We start from the raw sequence: 20,559 nt of genomic DNA on the forward strand, positions 1-20,559 counted from the left end.
ATTTCAAAGGTTCTTCATAATCTGTAAAGCACTTTGGATGTCCTAAAGTCAGGGAAGGCACAACATAAAGAGAAGACAGACAGTCAGACTTATATTAATATAGCACCTTTCGTGACCTCAGGATGTCCCCAAAGCTCTATAAAGTAAATAAAAGTACATTTTTTGAAGTGTAGTCACTGGTGTAATGTACAAAAATTGTTTCTTTCCTCACCGTTTTTATTGATATAACAATAAGTGCTTTTTTACCCCAGCAGGGCAAACCAATGTTACAGGAGGGACTTGAAACAGATGTCAGACCCTTATTTGGATATGCAAAGGGGTCAACATCTGTTTCAGGCATAGGTGAAGGACAACTCTTGCTTATTCTTACCCAAATGGTGGAACACTTCTAGTTGAAAGTGGTTGTGTTTGCTGCCAATGAGGTGCACACACTGTTGTACCGACGTGACATCATTGCAAGCGACGGATTCCATTTGCTGGTGATGTCTGTGTACACCACATTCCTGATTTCAGTGTTTTTCAGTGAAGGGAACTATTGCACTTGCAGTCATTCAAATTTAAATTGTCTAATTTTGGTTCAAAAGTACATACAACTCCCTTGTCCCTTATAGGATTTTAATTTCCATTTGGTTCCATACAGCAATGTAGTAGCAAGCTACCCTCTTATGCATCACAAGAGGCTGATAAATAAAAAGTAAGCAAGGACAGAATGCAAGTTTATTTTCCCTCGTAAACTCCAAAATGCCTCATTTACCTTCTCGATAATAAGATAAAGTTGAAAATATAAGGTTATATAGTTGTGCAAAGCTGCTGACAATGGGGAAAATGGATTATTCCAAAAACCAAAGCAGCTCTGGCACAATTAGATTGTGAAGCAGTGCTTTGAGGTTTGTATGGCATGATACTGCTCTCATTGTGCTACATGTGGTTGCATTGAGTTTCTTTTTCTTCAGTATTTGAAAGAAAAATAAGGCATGAGAGCTGGACTGGTTTCTATGGTGAAGTACGGCTTTAATCACCTTGGTACAGAATATGCAAATACTCAGAATATGAAACACTGTCTCCTGCTCCCTGCACTATGGCCATTTATTAAAATCGTACACAGGGGCGCAGCACCACTGGTTTTCTGCACATGCTCAGACCTGTGCACATTGGCATACATGTATCGAAGGCCATCTTTGTGGCCAACTTGCATTGGCAGGAGACACAATGGTTGAAAATATGCACATGCTTCCTGTCCACCAATTTGGCAGTGTGACACCTGAAAAATTGCCATTACCTGGCCCAAATTAGCCCATGGTGTGAATTTTCTTTTAATTGTCAAAACTGCTTTATTTATTGAATATTTGCTGCAAATGCTCAGACAGATCCATTTCAATGCTGTTTACTTTTCAAAGCAAGCTAAAGCCTTCTAAGAAAAAAATCATGTTCGGTTTAAATCAAATGATGTATCCCTGATTTACTGAGGCCCTATGCTCTGGAGTTCCCATCCTAAACTTCTCTGTCTCTCCACCCTCATTCCTCCTTTAAAATGCTCCCTAAAATTGACCTCTTTGACCAAATCTTTTATAACTGCACTAATGTCTCCTTCTGTGGCTTCGTGTCAATTTTAAAAATTTATTCATGGCATGTGGGCTTCGATGGCTGGGCCAGCATTTACTGCCCATCCCCAGCTGCCCTTGGGAAGGTGGTGGTGAGCTGCCTTCTTGAACCGTTGCAGTCCATGTGGTGTAGGTGCACCCACAGTGCTGTCAGGAAGGGAGTTCCAGGATTTTGACCCAGTAACAGTGAAGGAACAGCAATATATTTCCAAGTCAGGACGGTGAGTGACTTGGAGGGGAACTTCCAGGTGGTGGTGTTCCCCTCTATCTGCTGCCCTCATCCTCCTAGACGGTAATGGTCGTGGATTTGGAAGGTGATGTCGAAGGAACCTTGGTAAATTCCTGCAGTGCATATTGTAGATGGTACACACAGCTGCTACTGTGCGTCAATGTTGGAGGGAGTGAACATTTGTTAATGTGGTGCCAATCAAGTGGGCTGCTTTGTCCTGGACGGTGCCTAACTTCTTGAGTGTTGTGGGAGCTGCACTCATTCAAGCAAGTGGGGAGTATTCCATCACTCTCCTGACTTGTAGATGGTGGACAGGCTTTGGGGAGTCAGGGGGTGGGTTACTCGTTGCACTATTCCTAGCCTCTGGCCCGCTCTTGTAGCCACAGTATTTATATGGTTAGTCCAGTTATCTGATTCAGTCCTGAAGTGCCTTGGCATTTATTATGTTCAAGTTGCTCAGTCACTGTTACTGAGAGTCTGTCCAGCATACTTTCAGAGTGAACTGCATTTGCAATCAGTGGCAGTCCCTTATCAGGTTTATTAACTTAATATTCACAAAAGTGAGGCTTCTTCTCTGTGAATTTTGCATTAATCAAATTGAGAAGTATTAGTGTTATATAAAAAACATTTTTATTTTGGCATCAACTTTGGAAACAAGCTCACAGATCACAAATGCTTTTCCTTGAATAGCCTCATGGGATATTTAACATTTATATGAGCAGGCAAATGGGACCTTAGTTTAATAGTTCATCCGGCACTGTGGTTCTCTCAAACCCCATAGACTTAGAGGTGAGAATACTATCAACTGAAATAACCACATATTAAGTTGATTTGCTTCACTGACTGATGGAAACAAAACTTTCTAACACTAGATAATGTGAATTTTAAATAACTGATAGCTACATATATGCAAGTCTTTGAATTTTATATTATGTCCAGTTCTTAAAAAGAACCATGAATTTTCTATCACGTAAATTGAAATAAATTAAAATGAATTTCCTACCACTGCTACCATGTCAGCTGCATTTCCTCGAGGGCTTCGTATAATTGGAACAGCACCTAATGGAAAGAAGACTATCAGGTTACAAGACTTAAAGTTTGCAAAATTTATTTACTTTTGAATAAGAGGCTGACATTTCTTTTAGTTTTTTTTCCCCTGTTCCTCACATCACTCACGCTTTCCTCACTTTGAACTGGACAGCAGAAGTGCAGTCTGGCAGTTTCCTCTGGATATCCAGTTTACCTCTGCCTGACTTCTGTCTATAATTCTGTCCATGAAATTTGAAACTCAATGAATGGGAACTGTAGAGGTGCAATCATGCATCACGATCAACCACTGTGAGACATAAAATACTTGCTTTCACAACTGGTCAACCCAAATTAGTCTTATTGCTAAATTTTTGTAGCATTTAACTTAATTCTGTAAACTTCTCACACTCAACCTGGTGAAAGACTTACTGCTTTTCCAATTTCTCAAATACTAGGTTCCAGCATATAATATTCAATAACAAAAATAACAATTTTTGGTAAACTTCTTATTACCTCATTTTATAAAGCAGTATTTAAGAAATGCATAAAGCAGGGAATTTTCTTTAAACCGTTTGACATATTATTCCAGTCTTAAAAGAGCCCATGGTAATACATGTAAGAATTTGTTGTGCTGTACTTACCCATTGTAACAAAGAAGCAGAAGAGGCTGTCCACCAGAGTGTCCATAATGATTTCCATTTCACTGTCAGTGATATCAGGTCTATTGATTGCTGAAAGCAAGATTATATCAAGTAATGTTGAAAAAAATGTCAAATCATGTGCATAGAAAGTCAGGGAGGAAGGAGGGCTAGAAGAGAAGGAAAGGTGAAAGCAGGACAGGGAAGGTAACAGGCAGCAGAAGACAAAAAAAAACCCAAGAATAGTAGAAAATAGAGAGGCAAAAGGGAGGAGGGAACTTAAAACAGGAGGAAGGAACTTAAAACAATCACCACCAAGAGAAAAAAGTTCTAGGAAAACTAATGGGACTAAAGATTGACAAGTCCCTTGGACCTGATGCCCTGCATCCTAAAATCTTAAAAGCAGTGGCTGGAGAGATAGTGGATGCATATGGTTGTAATCTTCCAAAATTCCCTAGATTCTGGAAAGCTGCCAGTGGATTGGAAAACTGCAAATGTAGCAACCCTATTCAAGGAGGGAGACAGAAAGCAGGAAACTATAGGCCAATTAGCCTAACATCTGGCTTAGGAACCAGCTAGAATCCATTATTAAAGAGGTAGCAGCAGGACATTTTCAAAATCATAATACAATCAAGCAGAGTCAACATGGTTTCATGAAAGGGAAATCATGCTTGACAAATTTATTAGAGTTCCTTGAGACGAATTATTTGTCTATAACAAGTAGAATGGATAAAAGGGAATCAGTAGATGCCATGCATTTGGATTTCCAAAAGGCATTCGATTTGGTGCCACATAAAAGGTTACTACACAAGATTAGAATTCATGGTGTTGGAGGTGATATATTATAGCAAGGATAGAGGCTTTGCTAACAGGAAATAGAGAGTCAGGATAAATGAGTCTTTTCAGGTTGGCAAACTGTTAACTAGTGGAGTGCAAAAGGAATAAGTGCTGCGGCCTCTAACATTTACAATCTACATTGATGACTTGGATGAAGGGATTGAGGGTATTGTAGTCAAATTTGCTGACAATACAAAGATAGGTAAGAAAGTAGGTTGTGAAGAGGATACAAAGAGTCTTCAAAGGGATACAGATAGGTTAAGTGAGTAGGCAAAAGTGTGGGAGATGGAGTATGCTGTAGGAAAATGAAATATTAAATTAAAATATAATGAAGTTGTCCATTTTGGCAGGAATATTATTTAAATGGAGGAGAGACATCACAGAATGCTGTGGTGCAGCAGGATATGGATGTCCTTGAACATGAATCACAAAAGGTTAGTATGCAGTTACCGCAAGTAATTAGGAAGGTGAATGGAATGTTGGTCCATTGCAGGACAAAGGGAGAAGGGAAACTTGGCAATAACTGTACAGGCATTGATAAGATCGCACCCAGAGCGCTTTGTACAGTTTTGCTCTTTGCCCAGAAAGGGATATACTTGCATTGGAAGGAGTTCAAAGAAGGTTCACTAGGCTGATTCCTGGGATGAAGGGATTATTTTATGAGGAACCTATGTTCATTGCAGTTTAGAAGAATGAGAGGTGATCTCATTGAAACATCCGAGGTGGCTTGACAGGATAGATGCTGTGGGGGAATCTAGAACTGGGTGGCAGAGTTTTTAAATAAGGGGTCTCCCATTTAGGACAGAGATCAGGAAGAATTTAATCTCTTAGAGGGTCATTAGTCTTTGGAATATTCTACCCCAGACAGCAGTGGAGGCTGGGTCATTGAATATATTCAAGGCCGAGTTAGAGAGATTTTTAATCCATAATGGAATCAAGGGTTATTGGGGGGCCGGCAGCAAGGTGGAGTCAGATCAGCCATGATCTTACTGAATGACGGAGCAGGCTGGAGGGGCCAATGGCCTACTCCTGCTCCTATTTCTTATGATATGATTAATGAAAGATTGCACTGGATCATGGTGCCTATTTGAAAAAACACGGATAGGTGCTAGGTTACAGGGTGTCAAAAAACATGCTTTGCAGAAGTGATGTAAGCTGACCAAGGATCAAGCTGCAAAACACACTTGACAAAGATATAGACAGTTCAGGATTCAGATCTGGAGTGGGGGCAGGTGAGTGGTGGCGCACAGGTGGTGCTGATTCTCGAGGTGACAGTTAAAGCTGAAGAGAGTTGCCTTTATAGTCCGGAGGCATGATCTCAGGTTATTTTTACACGTTTATTAGTTGTTAAATTATCAGAAAATGGATAGAGAAGATCGAAAGAAAATAAGCATGACGAGACAGAACAGAGGTGGGATGAGAGAAAGGCAAGATATTGGAATTTTGACAGGAAGTAGGAGTTGACACTGGTGAGCAAATAGGGCCCCTTAGCTTCAAAATATTGGTCCTGGTGGTACCAGAGAAGATGCGCTGGGGGGCTCCCCCCACACACCCCAGAGTTCCCCATACAAGGGATGCAGGGGAATTACCAGGGAAGTTCAAACTTCCGATGGACAATTACCCAGCACTGGGAACCATCCGAAACTCCGATATATATCGAAGACTTTGGATGGTTCCGACTGTCTTACCAGGCTTGAGGAGCTTTAACCCAGGAAAAGTTAGAAGAATTAAAACCACTTCCAACTTCTGGGTAACCATAGTACTGACCTTCTTGCCTTCTCTCTGGCTTCTCAAAGCGGCTGGGACATTTTAACTTACTTGCTTTACGGCAACTAATGCCATAAAAAAGGGGGCATGACCTCACTTGCCCCATTTCAACTGCACTCGACTGAAGGCCTCAGGGGCCTGTTGCACTGCACTTATCTCACCCGGCCTAGGTTGGAAGGTCGGGCAAGAAAGGTGCAGCTGCATTCCAGTGTAAGTAAAAAGGAGAGGACTGGCAATCCGACGTTGATTGCCACTCCTCAGAAGTTCTAGCCCATTATGTAATTAAAATCTTGGAAAGAAATTATCAAAAATAAATTGGAGTGCAGTAAAGAAAGAGTAAAAAAATACTCGAAGAGGCTAAAACAAAGCTAGGGCAGGCTCTGGAGATGCAACATTAGGAGCTAGCTGGGTGGGCTATAAATGAAACCTGAGAATGTGTCAATACCTGGGCAATGCATGATATTGGTTTGGCTGCATTGAAAAGCGCATTTGATTTCACTCTCAAGTAGAGGTGAGGACTAATCCTTTCCAGATATATTTGTGTCAGAGTACCGAATGTTTTTCTTTCATCCTAACATAAATGAATTCTGATAAAGGCTACAAAGTCCTAATTCACCAATGCCTTTTAGCACAACTGCATGCTGTCAGTGCCAGTAATGGGTTGTGTTGTTAATTTAACGTGGCAGATCTTTCAATATTGTAAAGGCCCATTATAACATTATCAACAGATGTAACTGTACCAAAATGTTAACATTTTCAACATAATTTTTCTATAGACAGTGCCTAACATCAGCTTTTTCAATGCATCTTGGACATACGTTGTTTTTAAAATATAACAAACATGCATCCCAAAAGGAAAAATATGTTATATTTCAAGCCAGTTAATTTATTTGGCTATTCAGTGGTGCGTCTTACAATACCGTTATTTCGAAGATAGCCAGATACATTTTGAAACGTACACCTTTCGCTGACAACTCTAATGCACTCCTGGTTCACCTGCAGCTAAGTCCAAAGTCTGGATCAACCCCATTCTGAAGCAAATACACAATTTTCATTTTGTCTACACCTACATCTTACTCCAAGAATGATTTTTATACATTGTGTGTTTGTTATTTTGAACGATCAAAAACTGGCTTGAGCCTAAATGAATCATTTTTCCAAAATACAGTATTCATGCACTTATCAACTACAGAACTGAATAAGAGATTAAAACCAATACCATGATATGAGATAAGCTCCTTGTTCTGGTTGCACAACACAAACATGTCATCTTCCAAAGTGATAAAGTTTAGATATTGATCAAATACCTGAAAAAATAAGCATAGTAAAATTGGAAGTAAGGGCAGAATGATGTTTCAACTGTACATATTGTTATGTAAATACAAAATTGGCTTAGGATTGACTGACATAGCACAAACAACATGTTGTAACTGAAACTTTAGATTGCTACTTTCACTTTCAATCTGAATGTTTTAATCATATTATCCCAGCAATTCGTTATCTGGGGCTTAGTTTCAAGGTACTTTCAAGGTATTCAAGGCCTTAACGTCTGAGCTCCGCAGCATTGGATTGTAGGGGGCGGGGCGGGGGGAACTCCAAAGATGCACTGGGGAAACCCCTTTCAGAGTTCACAGGTAAGGTTTACATGGCAATTGCCCAGAAGTGCAAATTTCCCCTGGGCAATTGTCCAACACCGGGAACCATTCAAAAATGCGATTTAAATCGCAAACTTCTGACTAGGTTACAACATAGTTACCCAGGAAAAGTTAGAAGAATTAAAACCACTTCTAACTTCTGGGTAACTATTGTACAGACCCAGACCGACCCCAACAGGTCTCACCACACCTACCCGGCCCCTCAAGGGACACCCCGAACCTTCAGGTGCCCCGCCCATCCCCGTCCCCCCACAGGAGAATCTCCCACTGCCACCCCCACGCACCCCACCACAGGGGAGTCTCCCACTGCAGCCCCTCACCCCCACGGGGGAGTCTCCCACTATCCCCCACCCCCATCGGGATTCCGCTTCACCCTAAGTGGGCCCAATACTCCCAAAGGCCCTCACACCTGTCCCCACGTGGCCCGACATTCTCCCACCACACTAGATCTCCATCCCCTCGACCCACTCCAACCCCAACGGAATTCCAACCCTCATTCCCGCCAGCCCCTGGACCTCTGACCAAGCACCACACGGACATCAGTACACCGCCCCCAACCCCCATCGACCTCCCCATCCCTCCCCAGTACCCCAAATCTTCAACCGCAACCACACATCCCCACAATCCCAGACCTTCAAACCATCCGCCACCTCACAGACCCAGACCTTCGACCCCCGCACCACATCCCCCAGCACCCCTCCTCACAATCCTGGACTTTTGAACCCACCCCACCCAAAAGTCCAGACCTTCGAAACCCCGTCACAAGCCCGGACCTTCGACACCACCACCCTCACCCCTCCCCACAAGCCCGGACCTTCAACCCCCCACTCCACCCACAACGCCTTCCCACAACACTGGACTATCAACCCGCCCCTCCCTCCGAACTACCTGGGGGCCTTCGACCCCTCCGCCCCCAGAGCCCCGAGCCTTCTACCCATCCACTCCCAACCCCTCTCCACAGCCTCTGAGTGGGTGGGGTGGGCAGGCGCGAGAGCGCGGGGGGGACGTGAGGAAGGAGAGGGCTGTTGGTTGGCGGTTAGGGTGTTTGTCAGTTTGGGGGGTTTTCTGGTCAGAGTAGTCGGGTGATCGGGGGTTGGATCAGGGGGTTGAGAGGTCAGATCGAGTTGGCTGCCAGGGTAGTCGGGTCAGGGGGTAGTTGGGCATAGGTGGTTTGGGTCACAAGGGGGGTCATAAGGGGGAGTCGGTTGTGTAGTTACCCAAGAATTAGACTAGGTTTTAATCTATCCAGCATTTCCTGGTTAACCATTCAGATAAGTCCCGTGAAACCTCTGAAGTCTTGATCGCTAGTTCCGAGTTGGAGACATTCTTGGAAGTTTACAGCGAGCAAGGCATTGCCGATCGGAATTTGAGATTTCATGGGCAATTCCCACGTAGACCCATGTGGGACTTCCACAAGGTCCTGAGGTGCATCTTCAGTCATACGTCCAGTCTCCAATGATATGGAGTTCAGAAGATTTGACCCATTATGTTTCAACCTCTCATTTTTAAAAAATTCCAATGAGTATAGGCCCTACCTGCTCAACCTTGCCTCATAAGACATTCCCTTCATCCCAGCACTCAACTTTCTCTGAATTGCCTCCAATGCAAGTAGATCCATCCTTAAATAAGGAGACTAAAAAACTACACAGTCTCACTAATGCCCTGTACTGTTGCAGCAAGATTTCCCTACTTTTATACTCTAATCCATTGCAACAATGGCCAACATTCCATTTGCCTTGCTAATTACTTGCTATACCTACACGCTAACTTTGTGAGACTCATATACGTAGACACCGAGATACCTCTATACCACTGCACCCTGCTGTCTCTCTCCATTAAATAATACTCCGCTTTCCTATTCTTCCCACCAAAGTGAACAACCTCACATCGTACCACATTATACTCCATCTCCCAATTTTTCGCCCACTCACTTAACCCATTTATATTCTTTTTCAGGCTCTATGTCCTCCTCAAAACTTGCTTTTCTACCTATCTTTGCATTGTCAGCAAACCTGACTACAGTACACTCAATCTCTTCATCCAAGCGATTAATATAAAGTGTCCAGTAGAGACCCTAGCATGGATTCCTGTGGCACTTGGTCAGTTGCAGTTTGCCAACTTGAAAATGACTCATTTATCCTGACTCTCTGTTTCCTATATGTTTTCCAATCCTCTATCCATGCTAATGTATTACTCCCAACACCAGGAGCTCTTATCTTGCATATCTTCTTTCTGTGGCACCTTATCGAATGCCTTTTGGAAATCCAAGTACATTACATCTACTGGCTCCCCTTTATCTTCCCTGCTTGTTTCATCCTCATAAAACTCTAATTTATCAAACACAATTTCCACAGATAAAACCATGTTAACTCTTCCTAATCGTATTATGATTTTCTATATGTCCTGCAACAACTTCCTGAATAACGCATTCCAACATTCTCCCAATGACAGATGTTAGGCTAACTGGCCTGCAGTTTCGTGCTTTCTGTCTCCCTTCTTTCTTGAATAGAGTTATTGCACTTGTGGTTTTCCAATCCACTGGGACCTTTCAGAATCTCTAGAATCTACATGCCACTAAAATAGGACAACCAAGAATTCTATTTTTTTTATTTATTCATTCATGGGATGTGGGCGGCGCTGATCAGCATTATTAGGCCAGCATTTACTGCCAACCCTAATTGCCCTAGGACATTTAAGAAATCCACATTGCTGTGGATCTGGAGTCACGTGTAAGCCAGGCCAGGTGAGGGCAGCAGATTTCCTTCTCTAAAGGACATTAGTGAACCAGGTGGGTTTTTATGACAATCGACAATGGTTTCATGGTTATCATCAGACTTTTAATTGCAGATTTTTATTTTTTACTGAATTCAAATTTCACCATCTGCCGTAATGGGATTCAAACCCTGGTCCCCAGAGCATTACCCTGGGTCTCTGGAATACCAGTACAGTGACGATAGCACTATGCCACCACCTCTCCCCCTATTGTTCTATACAGCAACAATTGTTTTTATATAAAGATCAAGGGGTATATTTCAACCCAAATTGATAATTTATTATATCCATAATGGCATCATAGAGTAGATGCAGCTTTATATGATTATATCAAAGTGGTTAATCTGCACAAACGTCTTACATAATTAAACTAAAAGTTTAAACTTGCTACATAGTGAATACTTTTCAATTGTAGCCAGCAAATCAGCTGTATCAATTACATATTCTAATTCTAGCTAGACAGCCATAAAAGACCCTTAAAAATTGTATTTGCATGGAGTTAGTGATCACAAACTGAGTTCACTGAATAAACTGCCATGGAGACACAACCACATATGTAATTTAAGAGTATAAAATAAACAGTCCTTAATACTCGCGTGGACCCATTCAAATTTTAAAAAATCAGGTCCACAAAAGATTAGTAGCACTACAAGGAATGCACTTAAAACTTAGGATTTACAGCTAAAAAGCTTCCAAAAGGCAATTTTAAAAGACAAATTCAAGTACTGACATCAATGAAATAAGACATTTCTGGTTTAAACCATTATGTTTGTTACTTCTTTATTGAGATGAAAAACAAAATAAATTAGGTCAGAATGAAGCATCAGTTAATGAGCTAATAAGACAATCTTACCTTGGCAATTTGGGCTACTGCATTTGTACTCAAAGCTGCACTAGCAATGTCTTCAAGTTTACTTCGTGAAATTGCTGAGATGAAGTTTAAGTAATAGGACTCATAAAGCTGGTTCCGAAGATCCTACAAAAAAAATATTTTTCATATAATTTAAAACCAATGTTCAAACATAGGAACTAAATTGAAAAATCAACACAATAAGGTAAACTACTCAACATCAGTTAAAGTTTTACATACCAGAAACTATAAGAACCACATCTGTAACCTAAAAATCTGTTAATTACCTGGCAAACCCGGTCAACGTTTTCTTCTGTTGGCATAACAAAATATATTGCTGGAACATCTGGAATAGGATCTCGATCAGAGTGCAATAGCCTGAAAAATTGAACTGCAATTTAAGATCAAAGTAAATACTGCACTATATATGTTAAATACATCAATACAGAGAAATGCATAGTTTCTTAAATTATAAGTACTGTACAATCAAAATTTGATTTTGTACAAAATATTTCATAAATACATTTTCAAATCAAAGTTTATGATTTGTTTTCTGACATGTTGCATTTATATTATGCATTTAACATAGTAAAATGTGTCAAGGTGCGTGACAAGGGCAATATCAATAAAAACATTTTTTACATGGAGGAGAAATCAAGGCAGGATGATCAGAGGTAGGTTTTCAGGAGCATTTTAAAAGAGGAGAGAGAGAGATGGAGAGGTTCAGGGAGGGAATTTCAAAGCTTACAGCCAAGGCAAGTGAAAGCACAGCTGCCAGTGTTGCGGTGTTAAACATCAGGGGTGCTCAAGAGGCAAAAATTGGAGGAGCTCAGAGATCGCGATGGCTTGTAGGTCTACAGAAAGCTAGAGAGATAGGGAAGGACAGGATCTTGGAGGGATTTGAAAACAAAATGAGGATTTTAAAATTGAGGTGTTGTCGGATGGGGAGCCAGTGAAGGTCAGCAAGCAGAGGGGTGATGGATGAATGGGGTTTGGAGTAGGTTACGATACAGGAAGCGGGGTTTTGGATGAGCACAAGTTTATGTAGGGTGGAAAATGGGAGGCCAGCCAGAAGAGCATTCAAACAGTTAAGTCAAGATTGCATGGATGAGAATTTCAGCAGAAGAGCTGAGGCAGGGTCAGAGTGAAGCGATGTTAGTAAGGTGGAAGAAGGCAGTCCTGGTGATGGTGTAATATATGGTCAGAAACTCAGCTCGGGGTGAAACAAGTTGCCAGGGATTGCCACCATTTCCAAATGGTGGACTGGGAATGAAATTTGTGGCAGAAACCAAAGACAATGGTTTCAGTCTTCCCAACATAGAGGAGGAAATTTCTGTTTCTTCAGTATCGGACGTCAGACAAGCAGTACAACAAATCAGGGACAGTGGAGAGCTCCAAGCAGGCATGGGTTAGATAAAAACAAAAAACTACTGCGGATGCTGGAAATCCAAAACAAAAACAGAATTACCTGGAAAAACTCAGCAGGTCTGGCAGCATCGGCGGAGAAGAAAAGAGTTGACGTTTGACATTGACGATGAGGACTCGAAACGTCAACTCTTTTCTTCTCCGCCGATGCTGCCAGACCTGCTGAGTTTTTCCAGGTAATTCTGTTTAGGCATGGGTTAGAGTTGAATGTCATCGGTATACATGCAAATGATATTGTCAAAGGAAAATGAGAAATAAAAGTGGGCCAAGGATAGATCCATGAGGAACTCCAGAGATAAAGCTAGAGTGGAAAGAGAAGCCATTCTCCATGATTCTCCAACTAAGATTAGATAAGAATGGAACCAGACTAAGGCTGTTCCATCCAATTGGATGATGGAGGAGAGACACTGAAGGAGGATGGTATGATCAAGTGTGTGGAAAGCTGCAGATTGAATGAGGTGACAACAATGAATTGTTTACCAGTCACAAAGAAGGTAATCTGTAACTTTAACAAGATCTGTTTCAGTACAGTAATAAAAGCAAAATACTGTGGATGCTGGAAATCTTGCAAAAAAACAGAAAGTGCGGGAAAATTGCAGCAGGTCTGGCAGCATCTGTGGAGACAAAAACAGAGTTCAAACTTTGAGTCCAATAGGACTCTTCTTTGGAACTGAAGGGAGGTAGAAATGTGATGCATTTATCCTGTTGAAAGGGGAAAGGGGGAAATAGAACAAATGGGGCGGCGGGATCTAAGATAGGTTAGAGGGTGGGAGAGATTAAATAACAAACATGTTATGGAACAAAAGGCAAATGGAGTGGGAATGGTTGTGGTAAAGAAACAAAACATTTCCCAGACTGAGTATCAATGGCAGAATAACGAACGGCTCTGGCTGAAAGCAAAAGCATGAAAACAAGATGCAGACTGGCACTTGGCAAAAAGTGAATCAAAATGGAAGACAAAGTTCATGGTCTAAAATTGTTGAGACTCAAAGGCTGTAAGATACCTAATCAAAAGATGAGATGCTGTTCCTCAAGCTTGCATTGAGCTTCACTGGAACACTGCAGCACGGTGAGGACAAAAATGTAAGCATGAGAGCAAGGTAGGGAATCAAAATGGAAAGGAAGGTCTGGGTGATGCATGCAGATGGAGTGGAGGTGTTCCACAAAGTGGTCGCCCAATCTGCATTTGGTCTCCTCAATGTAGAGGAGACCACATTATGAGCAGCGAATATAGTATACCAAAATGAAAGAATTACAAGTAAATCGCTGCTTCGCCTGACAACAACAGTACCATTGTCCTTGTCAGTTTGCTTGATAACAATGTTCAACAACTTCAGACCATGAACTCTCTCCTCCATTTCTTTTATTTTTATTTATTTTTTATTTTTTTTAATTTATTTTTCTATCCTTTTCCCCTAACCACCAGCCCCCCAAAACACACACACAGGGCCATCTATCACTTGTTTTTATGTTTTGCTTTCACAGAGCGCTGATCCTTGCTCTGCTAGTAACACAATTCACTTTCTTACCTTTATGCCACTATCGGCACTTCCTTTAGTCTTTGACACTACATTAACATTCCCCTTGTCCTGTGTCCATGACATCTTTGTCAAATTTCTCCTTAGCTCCCACCTAGCCCTGACATTCTATTTTGCTCCACCTGCTCCAGTCCCTCTAAAACACCATGTTTCTACTTCTCTTTAGATCTGAAGAAGGGTCATACGGACTCAAAACATTAACTGTTCTCTCTCCACAGATACTGCCAGACCTGCCGAGTTTTTCCAGCATTTTCTGTTTTTAGTTCAGAGGGAGACAGGTTAGAGTGTGTGAGGGGAACAGAGAAATTAAGACAGCTATGTCACACCAGCAGTTCTCAATGAAAAGATCAAGAGCATCTAAGAGGTCAAAGGGAAGAGTCCGGGTGAAGAGAGAATACTGGAGCCGGGTGAAAGGCTTCTCTAGTGAAGATGGGGAACTCCTGCCCAAAAAAGTGAGTAGGGAGGCAAAGGCGATAGAAGAAGAGCTCAAGTGTACACTACTGTTTCAGAGAAAGACACAAGTTCGGGACTAGGTAACTAATTCATTAATATTTGTTGCATCTACATGGTCTGATTGAGAAACTTTCTTGAAGAATTGTTCTAGACATTAGTTGCAGTTGGCCAAACATCAAAAACGTATCCGACAACTACACTGGGCTCAGGGACGACATTTTTTTTTGGATATGTTGCAGCTTCTTAACAAAACCAAAACTTCCAAACAAAACAACTTTGATTGATATGTGTCAATTTAGAATTAGAACCAGTTTGATATAAACAGATTTTTGAGATCCTTAACCTCTGGAAACATCATGTAGAATTATACAAACATTTAAGTTTATTTTTAGATTGCTGAGACATTGTTATAACAAGCGCACTTGATGCAGTGTAGGTTTATTTAAAGCATCACCAAAAAGAAAGGAAATTAAGATAGGTTATACTCTGTTATTGGACCTCATGTCCATCATGCTCCAGCTTACACGATAGAAGTTCAAGGTTAAATTCATCTTACAAGTGCAAAGTGATGCCCATGTCTCTCAACTCTTTCACAGACAACAACGGTGAAATGATATCCTGACCAAATCGGTCATAAATCAGAATCTGTACAAGGAACAGAAAAAGTAGATTTGTTGCTTATATACAAATTATAGAATGCTCACACAGTACTTCATTAATCTTAGCAATCAGTTTCTAAGAGTGTACAAGCTTGAAATACAGGCAATTGAGTGTTATTGGCCTATGTGTCAATAAATACATTATGAATACAGGTCGAGTATCCTTTATTCGTAAATCTGAAAACCAAGCACATCCAAAAACAGCACATATTTTGAACCTTATCGACCTTAAGCACGAGAAGTCTAGTTGTTTGTCTGCACTGTTTACCTTGCGATTTTTGTGGTGAATGTGTCAAAAAGAAACTTATTACAGTTACCCTGTATTTATTACTCAGTGATACATCTTACTTTTCCAGCCATTTTATTTATTTTAGACTATAGCTTAGGCTATTGTAAGTTTATATGTGGTATCTCAAAACCAAAATTATCTGAAATGCAATTGGCCAGAAGGTTTCTGATAAAGGATACTCATCCTGTACAGCAAAAAATCCCATTTTGCTTTTGATATTAGCAGCAATGAAATTGCATAATAGAGAGTTGAGGATGCCCTTTTTCCAAGCTAACCTTAGACATGAGATTAACAATGATATGTTACTTATGCACAGTTGTTCTTTTGTAACCATCTTAAACCTTTGTTTGGTGAGAAATTTGTACATATTGGCCTGGAAAGTTAGAAAAAATAAAAGCACTTCTAACCCCTGGCTAACTATAGTACAGACCCCTCCCCAACCCTCCATGGGACCGCCACTAACCACCTGACCTCCACCACCCCCACTGACAACCTGACCCCACCACCCTGACAAGACCCTTCACCCCCCGCAATATGCACCCGACCCTCACCCCTTCCCAAATGACCACATGACCTCCCGACCAACCCCCCCCCCCCCCCACACTGACCACCCAACCACCCACCCCCCCCACAACCGGCTAGCCACTAGCCACCCGACACCATTAGACCAAAACCCCACCTTCCCCCCACCACAACAGACCACCTGACCCCCAGCGCCCTCCACTGACCCCCCTAGCCACCCTCCCCCCCCCACCCCTCCCACTGACCACTCACCCCCACAACCCCCCTCTAATTCTACACACTTGCCTTAAGAACATACCTTTTACATTACTCCTGAAAGTGGCTGGATCTTTAAACTTACCTGCCTAATGCAGTTAGTCCTGTAAAAAAGGCTTACTTATCTCTGACTCTGCAGCCCTCGACTGAAAGCCTCAGGAGTGCGCAGCCCTACACAGTTCTCAGCCGGCCTGAGTCGGAATGTCAGGTGTGAAAGAATAGGCTGGATTACGAGGTAGGAGAGAGGAGTAGAGTGGCAATCCGACTCTGACTGCCACTCTGCAGAAATTAAAGACCATTCTGTTTCAGATTTGTAGTGATTCATGCAGCTTTAAAATTGTACAGAAACATAGGCTGCACAAGCACAATTCATTGAATTAGATATGGGCGAATATATCCAATGCTGCATTCCGCTACTAATATGTTTTGCATTTTCAATTTTTGTCAATCTAATGATGTCATGACTCAAGTTTCAGGTTTCAGGGAACAGATTTTAAAAAGCTTTGTTTATAGCATTAGCAGGACAAGTTATTTTTTGATTCAAGTGCATTTCCAGCAATTCTAGATATGCAGAATATTTCCTCACCTTCCATACAGGTTCTGTGATGCTGTTTTTAAGAGGAATGACATTGAAGTTTAACATCCGTTTTAAAGCAGCTGTGAAATAAAAGAAAAATGCACCTTGAATTTTGAACAGCAATAAAGCTCAAAGAAATTGAATAAGTTCTTACATTTCAAAAGAATTTTAATTGACCTAATGTTATATTTTCACTAATTTATTACATTTAACACTGTACTAATAATATATAATCAGCAGGAATAATACCACAAAATTTTAGAAGGCTCTAGGCCAGTGATCTTCATTGCAAGTCACATGAGCCAGTGGTAGCTCCCATCGACACTAAGTGCAGCTCCCTGACCAGTGGTGTAGTGTTGCTGGATCCTCCAACCAGGGCCCAGAGAGCAAAGCATGGCGGTGCTGGGATCCTGGGGAGAAGAGGCTGGCTGCGAGGTCAGGCATTCAGCCTCTGTGGGGTATGTGTGTTGGAATGGGGGAAAGAGGGGGAGAAAACTGTGTGCCTGCGTGAGAGCGAGTGCGTGAGAGAGAGAGCGAGTGCGTGAGAGAGAGAGCGAGTGCGTGAGAGAGAGAGCGAGTGCGTGAGAGAGAGAGCGAGTGCGTGAGAGAGAGAGCGAGTGCGTGAGAGAGAGAGCGAGTGCGTGAGAGAGAGAGCGAGTGCGTGAGAGAGAGAGCGAGTGCGTGAGAGAGAGAGCGAGTGCGTGAGAGAGAGAGCGAGTGCGTGAGAGAGAGAGCGAGTGCGTGAGAGAGAGAGCGAGTGCGTGAGAGAGAGAGCGAGTGCGTGAGAGAGAGAGCGAGTGCGTGAGAGAGAGAGCGAGTGCGTGAGAGAGAGAGCGAGTGCGTGAGAGAGAGAGCGAGTGCGTGAGAGAGAGAGCGAGTGCGTGAGAGAGAGAGCGAGTGCGTGAGAGAGAGAGCGAGTGCGTGAGAGAGAGAGCGAGTGCGTGAGAGAGAGAGCGAGTGCGTGAGAGAGAGAGCGAGTGCGTGAGAGAGAGTATGAGTGCGGGAGTGAGAGAGAGTGGGAGTGAGGCGGGGCGCGGGCGGGAGCAAGGCAGGATGGGGGCAAGGTGGGGCACGAGCAAGGGCAAGGAGTGAGCGTGCGCGTGGCAGCGAGCGAGCGTGCATGTGGCAGCGAGCGAGCGTGCGCGTGGCAGCGAGCGAGCGTGCGCGTGGCAGCGAGCGAGCGTGCGCGTGGCAGCGAGCGAGCGTGCGCGTGGCAGCGAGCGAGTGTGCGAGTGGCAGCGAGCGAGTGTGCGAGGTGAGTGAGCAAGGCTGAAAGAGTAAGAGAGTCCGGTGAGTGAGAGGTGAGTGAGAGACAGAGTGGAAGATGAGTGAGAGAGAGTGAGATGAGTGAGAGTGAGGTGAGTGAGAGAGTGAGGTGAGTGAGTGAGTGAGTGAGTGAGTGCATGGGACTGAGAGATTGAGTGTGTGTGTGAGAGATCCGTTTGTATCCAGGAAACGGGCCCACTCCTTTAGGAGTGGGCCGATGGTGACAGCGGCCTCTATCCGGAGTGACACCACCTGGCATTTCGATGCAGTTGGCTACTGGAAGTGTTCAAGGGTCAGCCGCCATCACAGTAGGATGTGGCATACAGATATGTGCAACCAGCTCACAAGGAGAGAGAAGCACATTCTGTAAACCCCTCACCCTAACACTGAGCCGCAGCCAAGTCAGTCAACTTCAAGCCTGCATTCCCCCAGAAAGAACAATGTATTCTGCTTTTCGATTAATGTCCTTTCTTCCTTTGTGTTAGCGCACCAGGAGCAAATCAGGCAATGGCCTCTATTATAGTAGTTGCTCTCAAATTGCAGGTTTTTTTGCCTGAAAAACAGTGAAGCAGTTCACATATGAAGAGTAAAGCATGATTTATTGTCATAATTACAAGTGGAATGAAATATAAAAACAGGGAAGTATTGCAGCTGTTAAAGGACCTTGGCGAGACCAGATCTTGAGCATAGTGTGTAGTTTTGGTCCCCTTAGTTGAGAAAGGATATAATTTCATTAGAAGTAGTTCAGAAAAGGTTCACTTGACTTATTCCTGGGATGAAGGGCTTATCTTACGAAGGAAGATTGAATAGGTTGGGCCTATAACCGTCGGAGTTTAGAAGAACAAGAGGTGATTGTATTGAAACATATAAGATCTTGAGGGTCTTCATAGGGTGGATACAGGAAAGACGTCTCTCTATGTAGCAGTGTCATCTGTGTCATCGGTTATCACAGACTTTTGGTCAGATCGTGCTAATTTGGAGGTTGAAATTGTGGAACTTCAGACAGTTGACATCATGAAGTCTGAACTTAAGACAGGCGTTTCTCATTTCTGGAACATGGTCCCTGGCACACAATACCTATATCTGAAACAGGTGTGTGCAAAAAGTGCTGTCATTTTTTTGTCAGTTGTGTATACCTGCAAATCTACCTTTTCAACAATGAATATTGTGAAAAGAAAATGAATATTTGTTCTGCCTTACTTGGATCACAATGACAGACTACAACTACTGCATGAAGAATATTGCGTAAACATTCACTCCCTCCACCACTGACGCACAGTAGCAGCAGTGTGTACCATCTAAAAGATGCACTGCAGGAATTCACCAAGGCTCCTGAGACAGCACCTTCCAAGCCCACGACCACTACCATCCAGAAGGACAAGGGCAGCAGATAGATGGGAACACCACCACCTGGAAGTGCCCCTCCAAGTCTCTCACCATCCTGACTTAAGAACATAAGAAATAGGAACAGGAGTAGACCATACGGCTCCTCGAGCCTGCTCCACCATTAATAAGATCATGGCTAATCTTGCGTTTCGATTTCCACATTCCCATCTAACCCCAATAACCTTTGATTCCCTTGCTTAACAAGAATCTATCTACCTCTGCCTTAAAAATATTCAATGACCCTGCCTCCACCACCTACTGAGGCAGCGAATTCCAAAGTCACACAACCCTCAGAGAAAACGTTTCTTGGAAATATATCGCCATTCCTCCACTGCCGCTGGGTCAAACCCTGGAACTCCCTTCCTAACAGCACTGTGGGTGTACCAACACCACATAGACTGCAGCGGTTCAAGGCGGCAGCTCACCATCACCTTCTCAAGGGCAACTAGGGATTGGAAATAAATGCTGGCCCAGCCAGCAAAGCCCACATCCCGTGAATGAATTTTTTTTAAAAGTCAGTCAAGGAGCAAGAGGCACACTTTCGCTCTTCTAGTTTTTAAAGTAAGTTATGCATTATTCAGCTTTTAAAAAGTTTACTTGCATAGGTGCATTTTTAATTCCTTATATTTTCCTGGTTATTGTTTTATAAATGCTGCATACCTTAATTGTACGTGTATTTATTTTTGAGTATAATGTGATTTTGTTTTAGTTACATGCGTTGCTCTGTAACATTACATCATGAAAGAGTAGTAAGCAATGATAATTTAGTAGTCGATGTGGATCTCATATGCAGGTTTTTACCAAAGCCGCC

The 20,559-nt window shown here is 42.6% G+C and overlaps 1 protein-coding gene across 2 annotated transcripts in view; it reads right to left on the reverse strand.

Annotated features, from left to right (window-relative positions):
- scfd1 (sec1 family domain containing 1) overlaps positions 1–20,559 on the reverse strand; it is a 222,859-nt gene that overhangs the window by 195,185 nt on the left and 7,115 nt on the right. For both annotated transcript variants that reach the window (XM_078562864.1, XM_078562863.1), the window contains exons 2-8: positions 17,106–17,176; positions 15,351–15,439; positions 11,666–11,756; positions 11,382–11,504; positions 7,321–7,408; positions 3,501–3,590; positions 2,834–2,889 (exon numbers count right to left, since the gene is read on the reverse strand). In XM_078562864.1, the coding sequence (XP_078418990.1) occupies positions 2,834–2,889; positions 3,501–3,590; positions 7,321–7,408; positions 11,382–11,504; positions 11,666–11,756; positions 15,351–15,439; positions 17,106–17,176 (608 nt within the window). The remainder of the gene's footprint in view (positions 1–2,833; positions 2,890–3,500; positions 3,591–7,320; positions 7,409–11,381; positions 11,505–11,665; positions 11,757–15,350; positions 15,440–17,105; positions 17,177–20,559) is intronic.

Source organism: Cetorhinus maximus, chromosome 18 (genome assembly GCF_964194155.1).
Source record: "Cetorhinus maximus chromosome 18, sCetMax3.hap1.1, whole genome shotgun sequence".
NCBI classification, from domain to species: domain Eukaryota; kingdom Metazoa; phylum Chordata; class Chondrichthyes; order Lamniformes; family Cetorhinidae; genus Cetorhinus; species Cetorhinus maximus.